This window comes from Elephas maximus, chromosome 19 (genome assembly GCF_024166365.1).
Source record: "Elephas maximus indicus isolate mEleMax1 chromosome 19, mEleMax1 primary haplotype, whole genome shotgun sequence".
In the NCBI taxonomy this organism is placed as follows: Eukaryota; Metazoa; Chordata; class Mammalia; order Proboscidea; family Elephantidae; genus Elephas; species Elephas maximus.
Genome location: NC_064837.1, coordinates 26680672 through 26700724, shown reverse-complemented (window position 1 = coordinate 26700724; position 20053 = coordinate 26680672). Strand labels below are relative to the sequence as shown.

The 20053-nt window shown below is 40.5% G+C and overlaps 1 protein-coding gene and 1 long non-coding RNA gene across 2 annotated transcripts in view; both read left to right on the top strand.

The window, feature by feature from the left end:
• Positions 1 to 387: 387 nt before the first annotated feature.
• LOC126062915 (uncharacterized) lies at positions 388 to 1776 on the top strand. The gene is made up of 3 exons (XR_007514170.1): positions 388 to 473; positions 632 to 772; positions 1639 to 1776. It is a non-coding gene; the product is annotated as an uncharacterized LOC126062915 (long non-coding RNA).
• A 13257-nt stretch (positions 1777 to 15033) lies between these two features.
• CRLF3 (cytokine receptor like factor 3) overlaps positions 15034 to 20053 on the top strand; it is a 43326-nt gene continuing 38306 nt past the window's right edge. Inside the window, exon 1 of the mRNA XM_049859670.1 lies at positions 15034 to 15252. Within this exon, the coding sequence (XP_049715627.1) occupies positions 15136 to 15252 (117 nt within the window). The 5' untranslated portion in view covers positions 15034 to 15135. The remainder of the gene's footprint in view (positions 15253 to 20053) is intronic.

The following is a 20053-nucleotide window of genomic DNA, read 5'->3' as shown; positions in this document are numbered from 1 at the left end:
CGGGGTCCGTCTCGGATTCCCCTGCGCCCACCGGCCCGGAGCGGGCTCGGAGGCCGGGCCCAGCTCAGCCAAGTCGAACGCGGGAAGGAGCGCTGAGAAAGCGCGGGCGGCGAGGCACTCGGGGCGCGGCCGGTAGGCGCGGGGTGACCCCTCCGGGCGGACGACCCAGGCCGAGTGCTCGGGACCGGAGCCGGGGCAGGGAAAGCAGACCGAACGCAGACCGGACCGGAGGGCTTCCCAAGAAGTTCTCGTCGATTGGGTTTTCGCGCCGTCCTGAGCGGAGGGGGCGGAGCTTAGGGTTGCTCTGGAAGCCTGCGCGGACGGTGAGCTGAATGGGCCAAAACACTGTCGTCGGCGAGTCGGCGGGAGGCAGGGTCATTGTATCACGGAATGTAAAGCCAGTGGGGAGTGTGCAAATTCTTCCTTCTGGTGTCCAGTAGCCCGGCTTCAGATGAGAATGTGGTTGAACGAAGGTACCTAGTCAGTTGGTGGCAGAATTAAAACCCTGAACTCTTGACCCGGACTAGCCCCTTCTTTAAATTGGAAATTTGAAAATTACAGAAAAAAAAAATTGATTATATTCCTACTACTCAGATAAAATGTTAATATTTTGGTATGCGTCCCACATCAGATATACTATTCTGGGCCCGACATTTCGACTTTATACCCCTAATTTGAAGAGGCGTTTCTTTCTGTGGATTTCGTCCTCGTGAGCAGTCCAGGAGCCCGAGCTCACCGCCTCAACTGGTTGACGTGTGTTCAGTGCTCGCAGGTACCAGTAGTTTGCTGGTTTGTAGTGATGGTAACCTAGTGCGTCATTTGCATTGTTTTCATGGACTTGTTTAGCCTTTACTTTTCTGTTATGTTAATGTTGAAGTGCCTACACATAGTGTATGTTCTACTCCGTCCTATGGGTCGCTATGAGTCGGAATGGACTCGAGGGCACTGGGTTGGGTTAGTGTATGTTTATTTCTTTTGAGAGGATAGTTTTAACTGCAAAATAAGTAAGAGCGGATACAAAGCAGGTAAAGGGACTTAACTAATAATGGGAAGCCACCTTGTTAGATCGGGTTATGCAAAGTGATTTTAAATACTGAAGTAATTGTACCCATCTTTATGGTTTTTGGTGCTGTCTTAGAGTGAGTTAGGAACCCTGGTGGCTGAGCCCACCAGTTGCTCAGCAGGAGAAAGATGTAGCACTCTGTTTCTGTAAAGATTTACAACCTTGGAAACCCTATGGGGGCGATTCTACTCTGTCTTGTAGGGTGGCTGTGAATTGAAATCCACTCCACAGCGGTGAGCTACAAACAAAGAAAACAAACTTGTTGCCCTCTACTCAATTCCGACTCATAGTGACCCTATAGGATGGAGTAGTATTGCCCCACAGTGTTTCCGAAGAGCAGCTGGTCGATTCAAACTACCATCCTTTTGGCTAGCATCCAGATGCTTAACCACTGCACCACCAGAGTTCCTACTTATAAGCACATATGCATTTTCCCCAATAAAATTAGTAAGAATTACTTTTCCCTTGAATATTAGTACCAAATAAGGTTTGTCAGGAGGGGAAGATTGTACTACTTTCAGTCTTCTGAGAATATACCGTTTTGTTGTTGTTTTTTTTTCTAATAACTCACGTAGTATAGATACATTGCCCTGAAAAAGGAGGAGGAGAAGAAGGAGAAAATGTGGAAGAGGAAGAAAAAGAAGACACACAAAAAAATTACAGAGCAAACTATAAATCTCTTTTGACTTGCACTCCCCAACTCGATCTCCTCCCCAGAGGTAATCACTCCTAGCTATTTGGTATGTAGCAATGTAATATTTTTTTTAATACTTACGTACAGGTATCCATAGGAAATCTTTAGCATGGTTTTTATTTATATAAATAGTATCACTGTAAATATTCCTCGGCAATTTGTTTTTTTCACACACCATTGTTTGAGAGCTATCTATGATGCATGTAGATCTAATTCATCTCCTTTCATTCGTAAGTATGCCATCCAATTATACACTACATTTTATCTGTTTCCTTAGTGATGAATATTTAGGTTGTGTCCAGTTTTCTGTTATTCAAACATTCTTGCCCATGTCTCCTTGAGTACGTGTAATGATTCTCTAGGATAGACATCTAGAAGTGAAGTTGGTGGGGTATAAAGTATGGGAATGGGAATTCCAGAACACTTAATTGTGCTCATGAGGAACCTTTACAGAGATCAAGAGGCAGTTGTTTGGACAGAACAAGGAGATACTGATTGGTTTAAAGTCAGGCAAGGTGTGCATCAGGGCTGTATTCTTTCACCATACCTATTCGATCTGTATGCTGAGCAAATAATACAAGAAACTGGACTATATGAAGAAGAATGGGGCATCAGGATTGGAGGAAGCCTCATTAACAACCTGCGTTATGCAGATGACACAATCTTCCTTGCTGAAAGTGAAGAGGACTTGAAGCACTTACTAATGAAGATCAAAGACCACAGCCTTCAGTATGGATTGCACCTCAACATAAAGAAAACAAAAATCCTCACAACTGGACCAATGAGCAACATCATGATAAACGGAGAAAAGATTGAAGTTGTCAGGGATTTCATTTTACTTGGATCTACAGTCAACAGCCATGGAAGCAGCAGTCAAGAAATCAAAAGACACATTGCATTGGGCAAATCTGCTGCAAAGGACCTCTGTAAAGTGTTGAAGAGCAAAGATGTCACCCTGAAGACTAAGGTGCGCCTGACCCAACCCATGGTATTTTCAATTGCATCATATGCATGTGAAAGCTGGACAGTGAATAAGGAAGACTGAAGAAGAGTTGACGCCTTTGAATTGTGGTGTTGGCAAAGAATATCGAATATATCAAGGACTGCCAAAAGAATGAACAAATCTGTCTTGGAAGAAGTACAACCAGAATGCTCATTAGAGGCAAGGATGGCGAGACTGTGTCTTCCATACTTTGGACATGTTGTCAGGAGGGATCAGTCCCTGGAGAATGACGTCATGCTTGGCAGAGTACAGGGTCAGCAGAAAACAGGAAGACCCTCAACGAGGTGGATTGACACAGTGGCTGCAACAATGAGCTCAAGCATAACAACAATTATAAGGATGGCTCAGGATGGGGCAGTGTTTTGTTCTGTTGTGCATAGGGTTGCTATGAGTCAGAACGAACTCGATGGCACCTAACAACAACAACAAGGTATGTCTCTAGTGCTTTTTTTTTTAATAATTTATTTTATTTTTGGTTCTTTGAGAATATTCATAGCAAAACATACACTTACTCAACAGTTTCTATATGTACAATTCAGTGACGTTGATTACATTCTTTCAGCTGTGCAACCGCTCTCATCCTCCTTTTCTGAGTTTTTCTTCCCCCATTAACACAAACTCATTGCCCCCTAATCTTCCTATCTGACCTTTCCAATTGCTGTTGTCAATTTGATCCCATATAGCTAGATCTGAAAAGAGCACAACGCTCAAGCAGACATTCTTTATTATTTAAGGTAAACTTCTGTTTGGTTTTTAGGGGCTAGTTTTGGTTTCGGTTTATGTTTCAAAGATTATCTCAGGACAATAGTTTCAGGGATTCATCCAGCCTCCGTGGCTCCAGAAAGTATGGATTCCATGAGAATTTGAAATTCTGTTCTACATTTCCCTCCTCTTGATCAGGAATCTTCTAAAGAACCTTTGATCAAGATGTTTAGTAATGGTAACCAGGCACCATCCAGTTCTTCTGGTTTCATGGCAGAGATGGCAGTTGTTCATTGAGGCAGTTAGCCACACATCCATTTCCTCCTTCTATTCCTGACTCTCCTTCTTCCTCTGTTGCTCCGTGCAAATAGAAAGCAACTGTGCCTTGGATCTCTGGCACTTTTTATTCTTCTGAATTATGAAGCATTTATACTGAGTTTATTTTTATAAATGTGGTTATTATTTTACATAACCCTTAATTAGGAGCTCCTGGCATTTATTAATTTTAAATTAAATGAATTGTCATGTTTCTATAGTCATTTAGAGTTTATAATATACTTAGAACATCTTCTCCATCCGGCTAACCCTTACTTTTTTCAATATTGCTTGTGTTTTTTATTAAAGTAATGCTTGCATTTGATTAAAAAGCATCACAATTTTTTATTATTAAAAAAAAAAGCAGCTCGGCTCTGTTTCATACCCTAGGTCTGTTTCCTGGAGGCAGCCCATTTTCAACTTTTTTTTAGCAGTATATCTCTTTATTTTTATACTGTAATGTTTGCATAGCTCTTAGTTAATGTAACACTTGTAAACAGTATTCATTAATGTCCTGTTATAGCGGTTGAGGATTTACTATAATACTACCCTCCACACTTCCTCTTCTTCCACCCTCCAATATTGTTATCTCACCATGTTTTGTTAAATTATTAATGTTACATTTTTATGACTGTGTAAATATTGTTTACTACTGAACCAATGGCTTACTTTCACTTCCAATTTTGTTGCTTTTCCTGGAATTAATGCTTGCTTCTTTTTTTCTTTTTTCTGTTTACTTCGTTTCTGTGTACCTCTTATCAATTGCCAAGGGTGAAAACAGTTGACAATAGGTAGGTCAGAGCACCAAAGAATCTGTGATCATTAAGGTTGTGTGTCAACTTAGGTGGGCCATGATTCTCAGTGGTTTGGATGTTATGATGTAGTTTGACAGCCATATAATGATGTGGTCACCTCCATGATGAGATCTGATATAATGTGATCACCTCCATGATGGGATCTGCTGTGAGTAGCCAATCAGTTGAAAGGGAGCTTCCTTTGGGGTGTGGCTTGATCCAGTACATGTGGACTTTCTGACAAGGCTTGTGGACTATTGCCCACTCTAGATCCTGCAACTGACTCCTGTTCATCTGACCTCTGGTTCTTGGGATTTGAACTAGAAGCTTGCCTGCCGTCTTGCCAGCTAATCTCGGGATTCTTTGGTCTTCGCAGCCTATGAGCCAGAGCCCTGCTGTCTGACTTGCCGATCTTGGTTTTTCCTGCTCCTGCAGCTACGTGAATCAAGAAAAGCCTCCAATCTGACCCATGGACTGAGGACATTTCAACCTCTATAACCACAGGAGCCATTTCCTTAATATAAATCTCTTTCTGAATGTATTTATACACATTACTGGTTTTACTTCCCTAAAGAACCCAGCATAAGAATCAAAATAAGTTCTGGCACTTAGGGCTAGAATAAGATCTAGAGGCCCCCTGCTATGACAGACATTAACCCAGTAGTTTCTGGATCCTGGGTAGGCTGTGGGTCTGGGAGAATGTGTCAGGGGGCTCAAATCATGACTACTTACCAACTAACCAGTATATCATACGTACTGAGTATCTACCCATCCTGTTATTAATTCTTTTTTTTAACAAATGTTTAAAGAAATTTGTCAGATGCCTAGCAAAAGTTTTCAGATGTTCAACACTCCACCCAACAGCAGCCAAGTATACTTTCTTTTCCAATGCACATGGAACATTCTCCAGAAAAGACCACATATTAGGGCATAAAGCAAGCATTAACAGGTTCCAAAACATTAAAATATTCCAAAGCATCTTTTCTACACATAAAGCAATAAAAGTAGAAATCAATAACAGAAAAAGCAAGGGAAAAAAGTCATGGAAACTGAACAACACCTCGCTCAAAAACTTTTGGGTTATAGAAGAAGTTAAGGACAGAATAAAGAAATTCATAGAATCAAATGAGAATGAAAACACTTCCTACCAGAACCTTTGGGACACAGCAAAAGCAGTGCTCAGAGGTCAATTTATAGTAATAAATGCACACATCCAAAAAGAAGAAAGGGCCAAAATAAAGAATTAACCCTACAACTTGAACAAATAGTAAGACAACATCAAAAGAAGGCCTTGGGCACCAGAAAATAGCAAATAATAAAAATTAGAGCAGAATTAAATGAAATAGAGAATAGAAAAACAGTCGAAACAGTTAAGACCAAAAGCTCGTTCTTTGAAAAGATCAATAAAATTGATAAACCATTGGCAAAACAATGGAGAGGAAGCAAATAAACTAAATAAGAAATGAAATGGGCAATATCACAACAGACCCAACTGAAATTAAAAGAATCATAACAGAATACTATGAAAAACTGTATTCTAACAAATTTGAAAACCTAGAGGAAATAGACAAATTTCTAGAAACACACTACCTACCTAACTGATACAAACAGAGGTAGAACAACTAAATAAACCTATAACAAAAGAAGAGATTGAAAAGGTAATTTAAAAACTCCCAACAAAAAAAGCCCTGGTGCTGACGGCTTCACTGGAGATTCCAAGCAAACTTTCAGAGAAGAGTTAATACCACTACGTCTAAAGGTATTTCAGAGCATAAAAGGGGATGGTGTACTCACAAACTCGTTCTATGAGGTCAGCACAACCCTGATACCAACACCAATAAAGACACAACAAAAAAAGAAAGTTACAGACCAGTATCCCTCATGAATGCAAAAATCCTCAACAAAATTCTAGGCCATAGAATTCAGCAACATATCAAGAAAATAATTCACTGTGACTAAGTGGGATTTATACTGGGTATGCAGGGATGGTTCAACATTAAAAAAACAATCAATGTAATCCACCATATAAATAAAACAGAAGACAAGAACCACATGATCTTATCAATTGATGCAGAAAAGGTATTTGACAAAGTCCAACACCCATTCATGATAAAAACTCTCAGCAAAATAGGAATAGAAGGGAAATTCCTCTACATGATAAAGGACATTTATAAAAAGCCAACAGCCAACATCATCCTAAATGGAGAGCCTCTGAAAGCATTCCCCTTGGCAACGGGAAGCAAACAAGGATGCCCTTTATCACCACTTTTATTCAACATTGTACTCAGGTCCTAGCCAGAGCAATTAGGCTAGAAAAAGAAATAAAGGGCACCCAAATTGGTAAGGAAGAAATAAAGGTATCTCTATTTGTAAATGATATGATCTTATACACAGAAAACCCTAAGGAATCCATGAGAAAACTACTGGAACTAATAGAAGATTTCAGCATATATCAGGATACAAGATAAACATACAAAAATCAGTTGGATTGCTCTACACCAACAAAGAGAATGTCGAGGAAATCACCAAATCAATACCATTACAATAGCCTCCAAGAAGATAAAATACTTGGGAATAAATCTAACCAGAGACATAAAAGATTTATACAAAGAAAACTAAAAGACACTACTGCAGGAAACCAAAAGACACCTACATAATTGGAAAAACATACCTTGCTCATAGATAGGAAGACTCAACATTGTGAAATTGTCTATTCTACCCAAAGCGATCTACAAATACAATGCTATCCCGATCCAAATTCCAATGGCATTTTTTAAGGAGATGGAGAAACAAATTACCAACTTTATATGGAAAGGGAAGAGGCGCCGAATAAGTAAAGCATTACTGAAAAAGAACAAAGTAGGAGTCCTCACACTACCTGATTTTAGAAACTATTATACCACCACAATAGTCAAAACTGCCTGGTACTTGTACAACAACAGATACATAGACCAGGGGAACAGCATTGAGAATCCAGACATAAATTCATCCACATATGAGCAGCTGATATTTGACAAAGGCCTAAAGTCTGATAAATGATAAAAAAAAAAAAAAAAAGACAGTTTCTTTAACAAATGGTGCTGGCATAACTGGATATTCATCTGCAAAAAAATGATACAAGACCCATACCTCACACCATGCACAAAAACTAACTCAAAATGGACCAAAGACCTGAATATAAAATCTAAAACGATAAAGATCATGGAGGAAAAAATAGGGACAATGCTAGGCGCCCTAATAAATGGCATAAACTGTATACAAAACATTACTAACAATACACAAATACCAGAAGACAAACTAGATAAAAATCAAACACTTATGCTCATCCAAAGACTTCACCAAAAGAGCAAAAAGACAACCTACAGACTGGGAAAATACTTTTGGCTACGACAAATCCCATCAGCATCTAATCTCTCAAATCTGCAAGATACTGCAAAACCTCAACAACAAAAAGACAAAATGACCCAATTGAAAAATGGGCAAAGGATATGAATAGGCACTTCACCAAAGAAGACATTCAGGCAGCTAACAGATACATGAGGAAATGCTCACGATCATTAGCCATTAGAGAAATGCAAACCAAAACTACAATGGGATGCCATCTCACCCCAACAAGGCTGGCATTAATCCAAAAAGCACAAAATAATACGTCTTGGAGAGGTTGTTAGTGCGACTGGAACACTTATACACTGCTGGTGGGAATGTAAAATGGTAGAACCACTTTGGAAATCAATTTGGCACTTTTTTTCTTTAAAAGCTAGATGTCTGCCATATAATCCAGCAGTCCCACTCCTTGGAATATATCTTAGAGAAATAAGAGCCCTCACACGAACAGATGTATGCACACCATGTTCATTGCAGGACTGTTTACAATAGCAAAAAGATGGAAACAGCCAAGGTGCCCATCAACGGATGAATGGATAAACAAATTATGGTATATTCACACAGTGGAATAGTATGCAATGATAAAGAACAACCATGAATCCGTGAGACATTTCATAACATGGAGGCCTCTGGAAGGCATTAGGCTGAGTACAACTAGTCAGTGGCAAAAGGACAAATATTGTATGAGACCACTATTATAAGAACCCAAGAAAAGGTTTAAACACAGAAGAAAACATTCTTTGATGGTTACGAGGGTGGGGAGGGAGGGAGGGAGAGAGGGAGAAGGGTATTCACTAATTAGATAGTAGACAAGAATTATTTTAAGGGAAGGACAAAACACAATGCAAGGGAAGTCAGCACAACCGGATTAATCCAAGAGCTAAGAAGTTCCCTGAATACAGCCAGACACTGCGAAGGACAGAATGGCAGGGGCAGGGGTCTGGGGACCCTGGTTTCAAGGGACGTCTAGATCAGTTGGCATAACAAAGTGTATTAAGAAAACGTTCAGTATCCCACTTTGATGAGTGGCATCTGGGGTCTTAAAAGCTAGCAAGCAGCCATTTAAGCTGCATCAATTGGTCTTAACCCACCTAGGAGCAAAGGAGAATGAAGAACGCCAAAGACACAAGGAAAAGATGTGCCCAGGAGAAAGAAAGGGCTACATAAACCAGAGACTCCATCAGTCTCAGACCAGGAGAACTAGAGGGTGCCTGGCTACCACCAATGGCTACCCTGACAGGGAACACAACAGAGACTCCCTGATGGAGCAGGAGAAAAGTGGGATGCAGAACTCAAATTCTAGTAAAAAGACCAAACTTAATGGTCTGACTGAGACTGGAGGGACCCCAGAGGTCATGGCCCCCGGGCTCTCTGTTAGCCCAAAACTAAAGCCATTCCCGAAGTCAACTCTTCAGACAAAGATTAGTCTGGACTATAAGATATAAAATGATTCTGGTTAGGAGTGTGCTTCTTAGCTCAAGTAGACATATGAGACTATGTGGACAACTTCTGTCTGGAGGCAAGATGAGAAGGCAGAGGAGGACAGGAGCTGGTTGATTGGACACAGGAAATACAGGATGGAGAGGAGTGTGCTGTCCCATTGTAGGGAGAGTAACTACGGTCACATGACAACGTGTATGTAAGTTTTTGTATGAGAAACTGACTTGAATTGTAAACTTTCATTTAAAGCAGAATAAAAAAAAAAAGTTTTCAGATGTTCAAATACATCAGATAATCCTTCACTTCTGTTTTTTCTTGGAGAATTTCATCTTTCTGCCTCCTCCTCTTCCAGTCTGGACTAGTTAATCTCTGCATTTGCAGCCAAGAGCTTATTCAGGAAACTTCACCTATATTTGCGTAGCTCATATCTTCTTTCTTCTTGATTTATTCCTTAATTTTGGTGAAGCTTTTCCTCCAGTAACTTTATAAGAAAGACTAAACCCATTGCCTTGGAGTTGATTCCGACTCATAGTGAGCGACCCTAAAGGTCCCATAGAGTTTCCAAGGCTGTAAATCTTTACAGAAGTAGTCTGCCACATCTTTCTCCCAAAGAGTGGCTGGTGGGTTTGAACTGCCAACCTTTCAGTTAGCAGATGAGCTGCTTAACCACTGCGCCACGAGGTCTCCTTAAGAAAGAAGAAGTGAAGGCAAAGTTTTGAGTCCTTGCATATCTGAGAATGTCTCTCCATTCTAGCTGGCTAGTTTGCTTAGGTGAATGTCTGCTCCACACTTCTCTTGTAACTGGTATTGGTCTTGACAAGTCGTAGTCCATTGCAACAGTCCATTCTTTGATGAAATCTTTACGATCTTCTCTCCATCCTTGGTGTTCTGAAAGTTCACTTTCCTGTGTTTTGTTATATGTCCTTTTTGACTAGAATGACCGAAGAATTCTGGACTGAATCCATTGTTACCAATGAACTCCCTTGATTTTCCAGCTGTTGTGATTTGCTCAGCAATTATATTCTTATTGTAAATGAATAAGTGGGCAAGTTGCATATACCTCTGTTTATTTGTGAGTGTTTTCATTTGTTTGTTTGCCTTTTCTTGACTTTTTATTTCAACGAGGTCATACAATATATGTCCTTTTGTGAATGACTTATTTCACTTAGCTAATGTCTTTAAGCTCCATCCATATTCTGGTATGTATCAAGACTTCATTTCTCTTACTGGCTGAGTTGTATTCCATTGTATGTATGTACCACATTTTGTTTATCCCTTCATCTGTTGATGGGCATGTAGATTGTTTCCACCTGTTGGCTATTGTGAATAGTGTTGCAGTGAACATTGATGTACAAGCCTCTGTTTGTGTCTCTGCTTTCAAGTCTTTTGGATGTATACTAGGAGAGGAACTGCTGGGTCATATAATAGTTCTGTTTTTAGTTTTTTGAGTAGCCACCATATTGTTTTCCACAGTGGCTGTACCATTTTGCATTCCTACCAGCAATGGATAAGGGTCCGTGAATCTGCCAACATCCTTGCCAACATTTGTTATTTTCTGTTCTTTGTGAGTGTTATTAGCATGAGTCTGCCCCCCTTCAATGCAGTGAACATGGGTGTGCATATATCTGTTCATGTAAAGGCTCTTATTTCTCTAAGATATATTCTGAGGAGTGGGATTGCTGGATCGTATGGTAGTTCTATTTCTAGCTTTTTAAGGAAGCGCCAAATCGATTTCCAAAGTGAATGTACCATTTGACATTCCCACCAGCAGTGTTTAAGTGTTCCAATCTCTCCACAGCCTCTCCAACATTTATTATTTTGTGTTTTTTGGATTAATGCGAGCTTTGTTGGAGTGAGATGAAATCTTATTGTAGTTTTGATCTGCATTTCTGTAATGGCTAATGATCGTGAACATTTCCTCATATATCTGTTAGCTACCTGCATGTCTTCTTTGGTGAAGTGTCTATTCATATCTTTTGCCCATTTTTTAATTGGGTTATTTGTCTTTTTGCAGTTGAGTTCTTGCAGTATCATGTAGATTTTAGAGATCAGGTACTGATCAGAAATGTCATAGCTAAAAACTTTTTCCCAGTCTGTAGGTAATCTTTTTACACTTTTGGTGAAGTCTTTGGATGAGCATAGGTGTTTGATTTTTAGGAGCTCCCAGTTATCCTGTTTTTCTTCTACATTCTTTATAATGTTTTGTATACTGTTTATGCCATGTATTAGGGCTCCTAACATTGTCCCTATTTTTTCTTCCATGATCTTTATCGTTTTAGATTTTATATTTTGAGTTAGTTTTTGTGCTTGGAGTGAGGTATGGGTCTTGTTTCATTTTTTGCAGATGGGTATCCAGTTATGCCAGCACCATTTGTTAAAAAGACTGCCTTTTCCCCATTTAACTGTTTTGGGGCCTTTGTCAAATATCAACTGCTCATATGTATATGGATTTATGTCTAGATTCTCAATTCTGTTCCATTGGTCCATGTATCTGTTGTTGTACCAGTACCAGGCTGTTTTGACTACTGTGGCGGTATAATAAGTTCTAAAATCAGGTAAAGAAAGGCTTCCCACTTTGTTCTTCTTTTTCGGTAATGCCTTATTTCTAAGGATAGTTTTTATGCAAGTTTTCCTTTTAATTTTTTTCCCCACATAGTATCACTTCTTGGCCCTTTGGCTAAGATCCAGTGTACTATCTCACATAGTCAGGCTCTCAGGGGTGGGGTCTAATTCTGTTCAATTAGCCTTATAGAGTACACAGAACATACTGTGTTCGAGAACATTCAATAAATTCTATTTTAAACTATTTTATTCATATTGTGCCTCTGCTCTCCTATTCCCTTGAACCATTTGGCTATCTTTTCTCCTTTTTTTACTGTCAAACCTCTGTAAGAAAGGCCACTGTCCTAATTCAAGCCTCCATCATATCACACCAGGACTAATGCCATATGATTTTTCCCTAACTGTCCCTCCTCCCACCCCCTAAAACATATCCTACATATATTCATTTCACTGAACAAATATTTTTTGAGGATTTACTATCTTCCAAGCTCTACCTTAAGACAAACCCAAGTCCTGCCTCTCCATCATTTATCTTCTTAAAACATTATTTTGCAAATAAGACTGCACATGCAAAAATCTTGGGTGATTTCCTCTTCGATATTCTATTCTCTTGTTGGTATAGATGAATCCAACTGATTTTTGTTTGTTTGTCTTATGTACTGATGCTTTGCTGTATTCTTCTATTAGTTCCAGCAGTTGTGTTGTAGATTCTTTAGGGTTTTCTGTGTATGAGATCATATCATTTACAAATAGAGATACTTTTACCTCTTCCTTACCAATTTGGATACCCTTTATTTCTTTTTCTAGCCTAATTGCTCTGGCTAGGATCTCCAGCAGGATATTGAATAAAAGTGGTGACAAAGGGCATCCTTGTCTGGTTCTCGTTCCCAAGGGGAATGCTTTCAGACTCTCTCCATTTAGGATGATGTTGGCTGTTGGCTTTGTATAAATGCCCTTTGTTATGTTGAGGAATTTCCCTTCTATTCCTATTTTGCTGAGAGGTTTTTTTTTTTTTTATCATGAATGGGTGTTGGACTCTGTCAAATGCTTTTTCTGCATCAATTGATAAGATCATGTGGTTTTTGTCTTTTGTTTTATTTATGTGATGGATCGTATTGATTGTTTTCCTAATGTTGAACCATCCCTGCCTACCTGGTATGAATCCCACTTGGTCATGGTGAATTATTTTTTGATATGTTATTGAATTCTATTGACTAGAATTTTGTTGGGGATTTTTGTGTTTAAGTTCATGAGGGATATTGGTCTGTAATTTTCTTTTTTTGTGGTGTTTTTTCATGGTTTTGGTATCAGGGTCATGCTGGCTTCATAGAATGAGTTTGGGAATATTCCATCCTTTTCTAAGCTCTGAAATACCTTTAGTAGTAGTGGTATTAACTCTTCTCTGAAAGTTTGCTAGAACTCTGCAGTGAGCCGTCTGGGCCAGGGCTTTTCTTTTTTGGGAGTTTTTTAATTACCTCTTCTTTTGTTATAGGTTTATTTAGTTGTTCTAAACAAAAATCTTTTAATGTCTACTCATTAAGGTTAAAAAATTTTAACCTGAACTCCATGGCCCTTCTCTCTTAAGTTCATCTCCTAGTTCAGTTCTCCCTTTCCAGCCAAACTGGTGCCCTCTGTCTTTCTCAAACTACTCATATTTCCATCTTCAGGTCCTTATACCCTTACTCAATTCATGTTTTCCTACCTGGGGTGCCTTTCCCCATTTTTACTAGTTATTAATACTTCAATTAATACCTACAGATACTTGTTGAGTACCTAAGTGCCAGGGTACCTTATCTTAAGGATAAAGCTAATGTCCACTTTCTCTAGAAACACTTCCCTGTCGAAAACTTTTCTATTTGCAAGTGTTGGGGTCATTTACTTAATAGAACCTTAGCCTGACCCAGAAAAACTGGAATCTAGCCTATAGTACAAATTCACTGAATAATCTTGAGCAAATCGAGTTTTGTCTCTGGTCCTGACTGAGGCAACTGTCAGTTCTGACATCTTAGTCCTGGGGTGGGCAAACTATGGCCCACAGGCAAATCCAGCCCACTACCTGTTTTTGTGCGGCCTGTGGACTAAGAATTTTTTTTTCTTTTTAAATAGTTGGAACAAAAATGAAAAGAGTATTTGCCATAGGTGAGGGTTACAGGAAATTCAGATTTCAGAGTTCATAAATCAAGTTTTGTTTACACATGGCCATGCCCATTTGTTCATTGTGGCTGCTTTCCTGCTACAACAGAGTTGAGTAGTTGCCACAGAGACCTTATGACCCTCAAAGTCCGAAATATTTATTGTCTAGCTCTTACAGAAAAAGTCTACAGACCAATGTCTTAGATTTATGCCAGTACTACTGTATTTTTGGTCTTCAGTTTGACTTGGCTTTCTCATTAGTCTGTGAGCTTCTGGGTGATGGGGTCCTTGTCTGGTGTGTGTCTGGTTCATAATAACCTCAGAAAATGCCTGCCTCTGGTAGGATGCTCATTTATTGTTAGTGGCTGTAGAGCAGTTCAGACTCACGGAGACCACATGTGTGCAGAGTGGAACCGCTTCATAGTGTTTTCCAGACTCTGACCTTTTGGAAGTAGATGGCCAGGTCTTACTTACCTCCCAGGCGCCTCTGGGTAGGTTTGCATCAGAGACCTTGACTTTAGTGGTCCAGTGCTTACCCATTTGCGCCAACCAGGGACTCCTGCTCATTTACTAGGGGGGTAGTATAATGACGAATTAAGAGCCAGGGCGCTGGAGTCAGATTTGAATTTAAATCCTGGGGACTTGGGAAAGTTGATTCACCTCTTTGTCCCTCAGCTTCTTTGCTGTGAAATGGAGATACAAATAGGATTGTTAGTGAGGCCAGACTGAGACTAGAGGAGGAAAGCACTCAGGCAGTGTTAGTTATTAATCTTCGCACGCCGCCACGTACTTCCCGAGGAAGCACAGCGCGCGGGGCTCTGCTGGGAGCCCGCTCGCGGCGGACGCCGACTCTGCCCGCGACGCCCCTGTGGCTGGAAGCCCTGCGCGCCGGGCGTCAATCAAGGCCGTCAATCAAGGCCGCCGCGGGGCGGGGCGTGGCGGCGCTTCCGCCTGCGAGAGGCCGCGCCGGGCGGCTCGGCAGCGGCCGGGACAGTCAGGAGCCCGCGCCCGGAGCCGCCGGCCGTGCGGCAGGACGAGGCGGGCCATGGAGCTGGAGCCCGAGCTGCTGCTGCAGGAGGCCCGTGAGAACGTGGAGGCGGCGCAGAGCTACCGGCGCGAGCTGGGCCAGAGGCTGCAGGGGCTGCGGGAGGCGCGGAGGCAGGTCGGCGGGCCGCGCCCCAAGGGGCGCTGCGGGCCCGGGCGAAGGCGTGGGGTGCGGAGAGGGTGGGCGAGGGAGTGAGGACCTCGAGGGGCGGGAGTGTCCAAAGACTCTGAGGGGTGCAGGAAAGGGGCCCTAAAGGTGAGAGGAGACCTGGTAGGTCTGGGAGCAGGGGTAGGTGGGTGCTGCGGGGGTCTTAGGGGAAGGGGCATGTTTGGGGGTCGAAGGGACGCGTGAGGGGCGTTCCCTATGCTGTGTGGAGCGATGATGGACGACACAGGGGTGGGGTCCGCGGTTGGGGAGAGCTAGGGGTGTGAGACCCGAGCAAAATCCTAGGAGCTCCCGGAGGGCAGTGATGAATGAAGAGAGTTGGGGGAGGTGGACCTTATTTAGGAAAACCTGCCTTGGGGATGGGAGTTGATTTTAGAGAGCCTGAGGAAAATGTGGGGCAGGCATGTGACTTAGGGAGAGCTAAAGCTGGAGACAGAATGGGTATTGGAAGGGGAAGTCTAAAGAGCGGGAGAGGTAGGGGTTGAGAAACAATGTTAACGCTAAATGAATGGGGTTAGTGTCTGAAAGTAGTACCTAGTAATATCTCACATGATCTTGAATGCATTGTTTGAAAAAAATTAGAATAATCCCATTCGAGATGATTTAGAATTCAAAGTGAAGGTGAAAACTGTGTTGGAAGAGCAGAAGAAGAAAAATGAAATGTTTGATGGAGCAAATACAGAGGTGCAGGAATACGGAAAAACAGATTGAAAGAGACCAGTGCTGAAAGGGGACGCTAAATATACTTTCAAGTGGCACAGTTATCTTTTCCAGTGGGGACAGGGTTATCAAAGATAAAGGAAAGCCACATGGTCTCTTGACGCCCTTAAACATTTACAGAAAAAGATTACAACCTACCGCCAGTGTGTGATAGGACAGGTTACTGTTGACATAGGTGCTTAATAAATACTTTCTGAGTAAGATTCCATCTGAATTTCTCTAGGTCACGTTTGATATTAATCGATACTGTCATCCTAGTAACTTCCATGTTACATTGAATTTGAAAAGTACAGTTGGTAGAATAGTGTTGTAATGATTGGCTTTGCATGCTCCCATTATTAGGGACACTCACCATGCTTTCTTTGGCTTTTATATATTTAAAAAAAAAAACAAAAACCTGTCATCCATCCTTGTAGAGCTGGTGTAGGCCATACATCATTCATATTGTAGTAGCAAAACTGGGGACAGAATCTAGGTATGGTTCTCCTGATTTGGTGAATGCTTTTCAGGCCTTAAAATGCACTCATATTGATTTTCATTTGAAAACATCTGCATTATTCCTTCTGCTATTACAGAAGAAAGGTTCTAAATCTAGGATGTTGTTCAAAAGAGAGAGCTTAAAATACGTCTTACTATATGACTAAGGTTTAAGCCAGTTAAGATATAGGAACCCTGGTGGTATAGTGGTTAAGAGCTTGGCTGCTAACCAAGAGGTGGGCAGTTCGAATCTACCAGCCAATCTTTGGAAATCCTATGGGGGCAGTTCTGCTCTGTCCTGTAGGGTCGCTATGAGTCAGAATCGACTCGATGGCAAAAGGTTTTTCTTATTTTTTATATGACTAATGTTTAAGCCAATTAAGTTATCTTATATATGAGCATGGCTGTTGTTTAAGTCTGCAGTTACACAGCAGTGGAGTTGACACCGAATGGATGAGGTTAATACCTGGGGGTAGTGCTTATTAATTTCTTGCGTGATATTGAAGGCATCTTTTAAAAAATTTAGTGTGATCTCTTCGTAGATGATGCAGCATTTGATTTCCATACCCATATTCTTTTAAATTTTATATCCAATAATTTAAATACAGGGTGTACTTTTCTGTAATTTAATGTAGTTTAGTATAGGTTATTTTTTGTTATTGTTTGTTTTTGAGGCCCGTTGTCTTCTTGGACTTGAGACAGAAAACACTAGGAGACCATCCATCACACTTAGGTTCGTGATGACATTGCCTTCTAACTAGACTGAATAATAAAAGTTCTTTTTTGTGAACTGAAATGTGTGCCGGTGCCAGTTACAACAGTGTCTCCTCAAAGCTAATTCTAGTGGATTGTACACTTCTGAGTTTGTAGAATAAGCCCTCTGTCAACTTGCATTTTAAGGAAGGTCTGTGTTACAAAAGTGTTATCAAAATAAGCAGCTGCTTTTGTCTAGTGGTTAGGATATTTTTAGAGTTCCAGTCCTTTTCAGAATAACTACATAAATGTTACGGCTTTTTGGTCAAAGATTTCGCCTGGGAGAAGAGTGAGAAGACCAGAGAGGGAGGGATGCTTCACATTTGTGCATATTTTTTCCTAGCTGATTTTATTTCCTTATGTCATTTTTTGTGTTGAGGTATGATTCACATAGCATAAAATTCATGCTTTAAAATACACAGTTCAGTGGGTTTTTGTGTATTTGTAAAGCTATGCAACCATTACCTCTATCTAATTCCAGAACAGTTTCATCATCCCAAAAAGAAACCCCTTCCCATTAGCAGTCACCCCTCCCAGCGACCACTAACCTGATTTTTGTCTCTATAATATATTTGCCTATTCTGGTCATTTCATGTAAATGGAATCATGTAGTATGTGGTTTTTTGTGTCTCACTCCTTTCATCTAGCATGATATTTCAAGGTTCATCCATGTCATAGCATGTATCAGTACTTCATTCCTTTTTATGTTTGAGTAGTATTCCGTTATATGGCTCTACCACATTTTATCGATCCATTCATCAGTTGATGGACGTTTGGATTGTTTATACTTTTTGGCCATTATGAATAATGCTGCCATGAACATTCATGTACAGGTTTTTGTGTAGACATCTGTTTGCAGTTCTCTTGGGGTACGTACAGGTAGTCCCTGACTTACAAGGTATTCAAATTATGATGAACCGTACTTATGACCATCTGTTTGTTTTTTTTGTACATCTTATTGTTAGTAATGTGTACTACATACAACGTTGCAGTGTGTAATTTGCTATGTTATCATTCTTAGATATTCAAAGACAAATAAAGATCGGATTTATAAAGCTACAGATTTTTAAAAAGGCAGTAATTATGAAAACTAAAAAAAAAAAAGGCATTTGACTTAACATCAGAACCAACTTATGTCAGAATAGAACCCCATCATAAGTCCGAAACTACCTGTACCAAGGCGAGGAATTGCTGGGTCATATGGTAACTCTGTATTTAGCCTTTTGGAGAACTCTCGGCGTGTTTTCTATCTTTACTTTTGTTTCTGACCGTTTAAAAAGCTCTCATGAGGTTTATTTTATGTTAAATTAGGTCTAGTGGTGATAGTTTGCCCAGCATGGTGAATATACTTAATGCCACTGAATTGTGCATGTAAAAATGTTTAAAATGGCAAATGTTTTGTGATATGTATTTTTACCACAATTAAAAAAAAGTCATGTCTATGAAAGTGTAAAAAGGAAGAAGAATACAAATTTTCTAAATTCTGTCAAAAACAACTACCAGCATGTAGCAGTTTCTAGTCTTGTGGTTAAGGCCCTACCCTCTGTTTTTAGAGAAAAGGAAGTTCTGTGTAGGAATGCAAGAGTAGACTGTAAACTCTGACTGTTTGAATAAGCTAAAGGCTGAGAGACATGTTCGTTGTCTTCAGGAAATCAAATGTTTACAGCCTGCCTGGCCTGACCAGTGTTGAAATCATAAAGAATAGTTTTCTATAGCTCTGTGGAATCCTTGATACTAAGATGTAAATACCAAAGAAATTAACTCCCACTCTCTGTCAGTACTCATTTGTTCATGCACTCAAATATTTACTGGGTGCCTGTGGGTCAGAGGTACTTCTGGGCCCTAGGGTGGGGCGCTAGGGTGCTGTGATCAGGAAAACAGACCACTACCCTCATGGATTTACCATGCTTTTGGTGGCTGATCATTAGGTTATTATCCCTAAGAACAAAACAAATAAAACCTAAGTTCTGGTATATTTATTTTGAGATTTCACTTCCCTTGTGTCTTATTATCTAGTGCTGCTAAACTTGTCTTTGTTATCTATTACTGCAATAGCAGAAATACCACAAATGGGGGGCTTTAACAAACAAATTTCTTTTCTCACAGTTTAGAAGGCCAGAAGTCTGAATTTAGGGTGCTGGCTCTAGGGGAACGCTTTTTCTCACTGTTGGCTCTGGAGGAAGGTCCTTGTTTCTTTTGAGCTTCTGCTCCTGGTTGATCTTCCTGTAGCTTGGCACCTCTCCCACCCCTTCCTAGCTTGCTTGTTTGATCTCTTTTATATCTCAAAACAGATTGACTCAAGATACACCCCACACTAATTCTGCCCATTTAGATAACAAAGACGACCCATTCCCAAGTGGGATTATAACCATAGGCATAGAAGTGAGGATTTACAACACATATTTTGGGGGGACACAGTTCAATCCGTAACACTTGTGTTTTTCAACACTTGCACTATTTCTACAGGGTTGACTTTCTGCTTGTTCTAAGTCGAGATAGCTGATCAAGATGTCACACACTTAGTGATGTCGGCTGGTCACTTAGTTTCACAGAGTGGCATTACCTTGATGGCACTGCCACAATCCAGGGTCTGGTCCCTAAGCTTTGCAAGCCCAGAATCTCCATCTTTGTACTGCATCAAAGGGGGGTTAGCTTAAGGTACTGGGGGTGAAATGCTACAAGGAGAAACGCTAGTGCCCTAGTCTATGGGCAGTTGTATTTCATTCTATAAAATGAATATGTTAGAGTGACTCAGTGTCTCTCGTGGTATTGACAAAAGCAAGTCTCTGCTCTTTCGTATTTA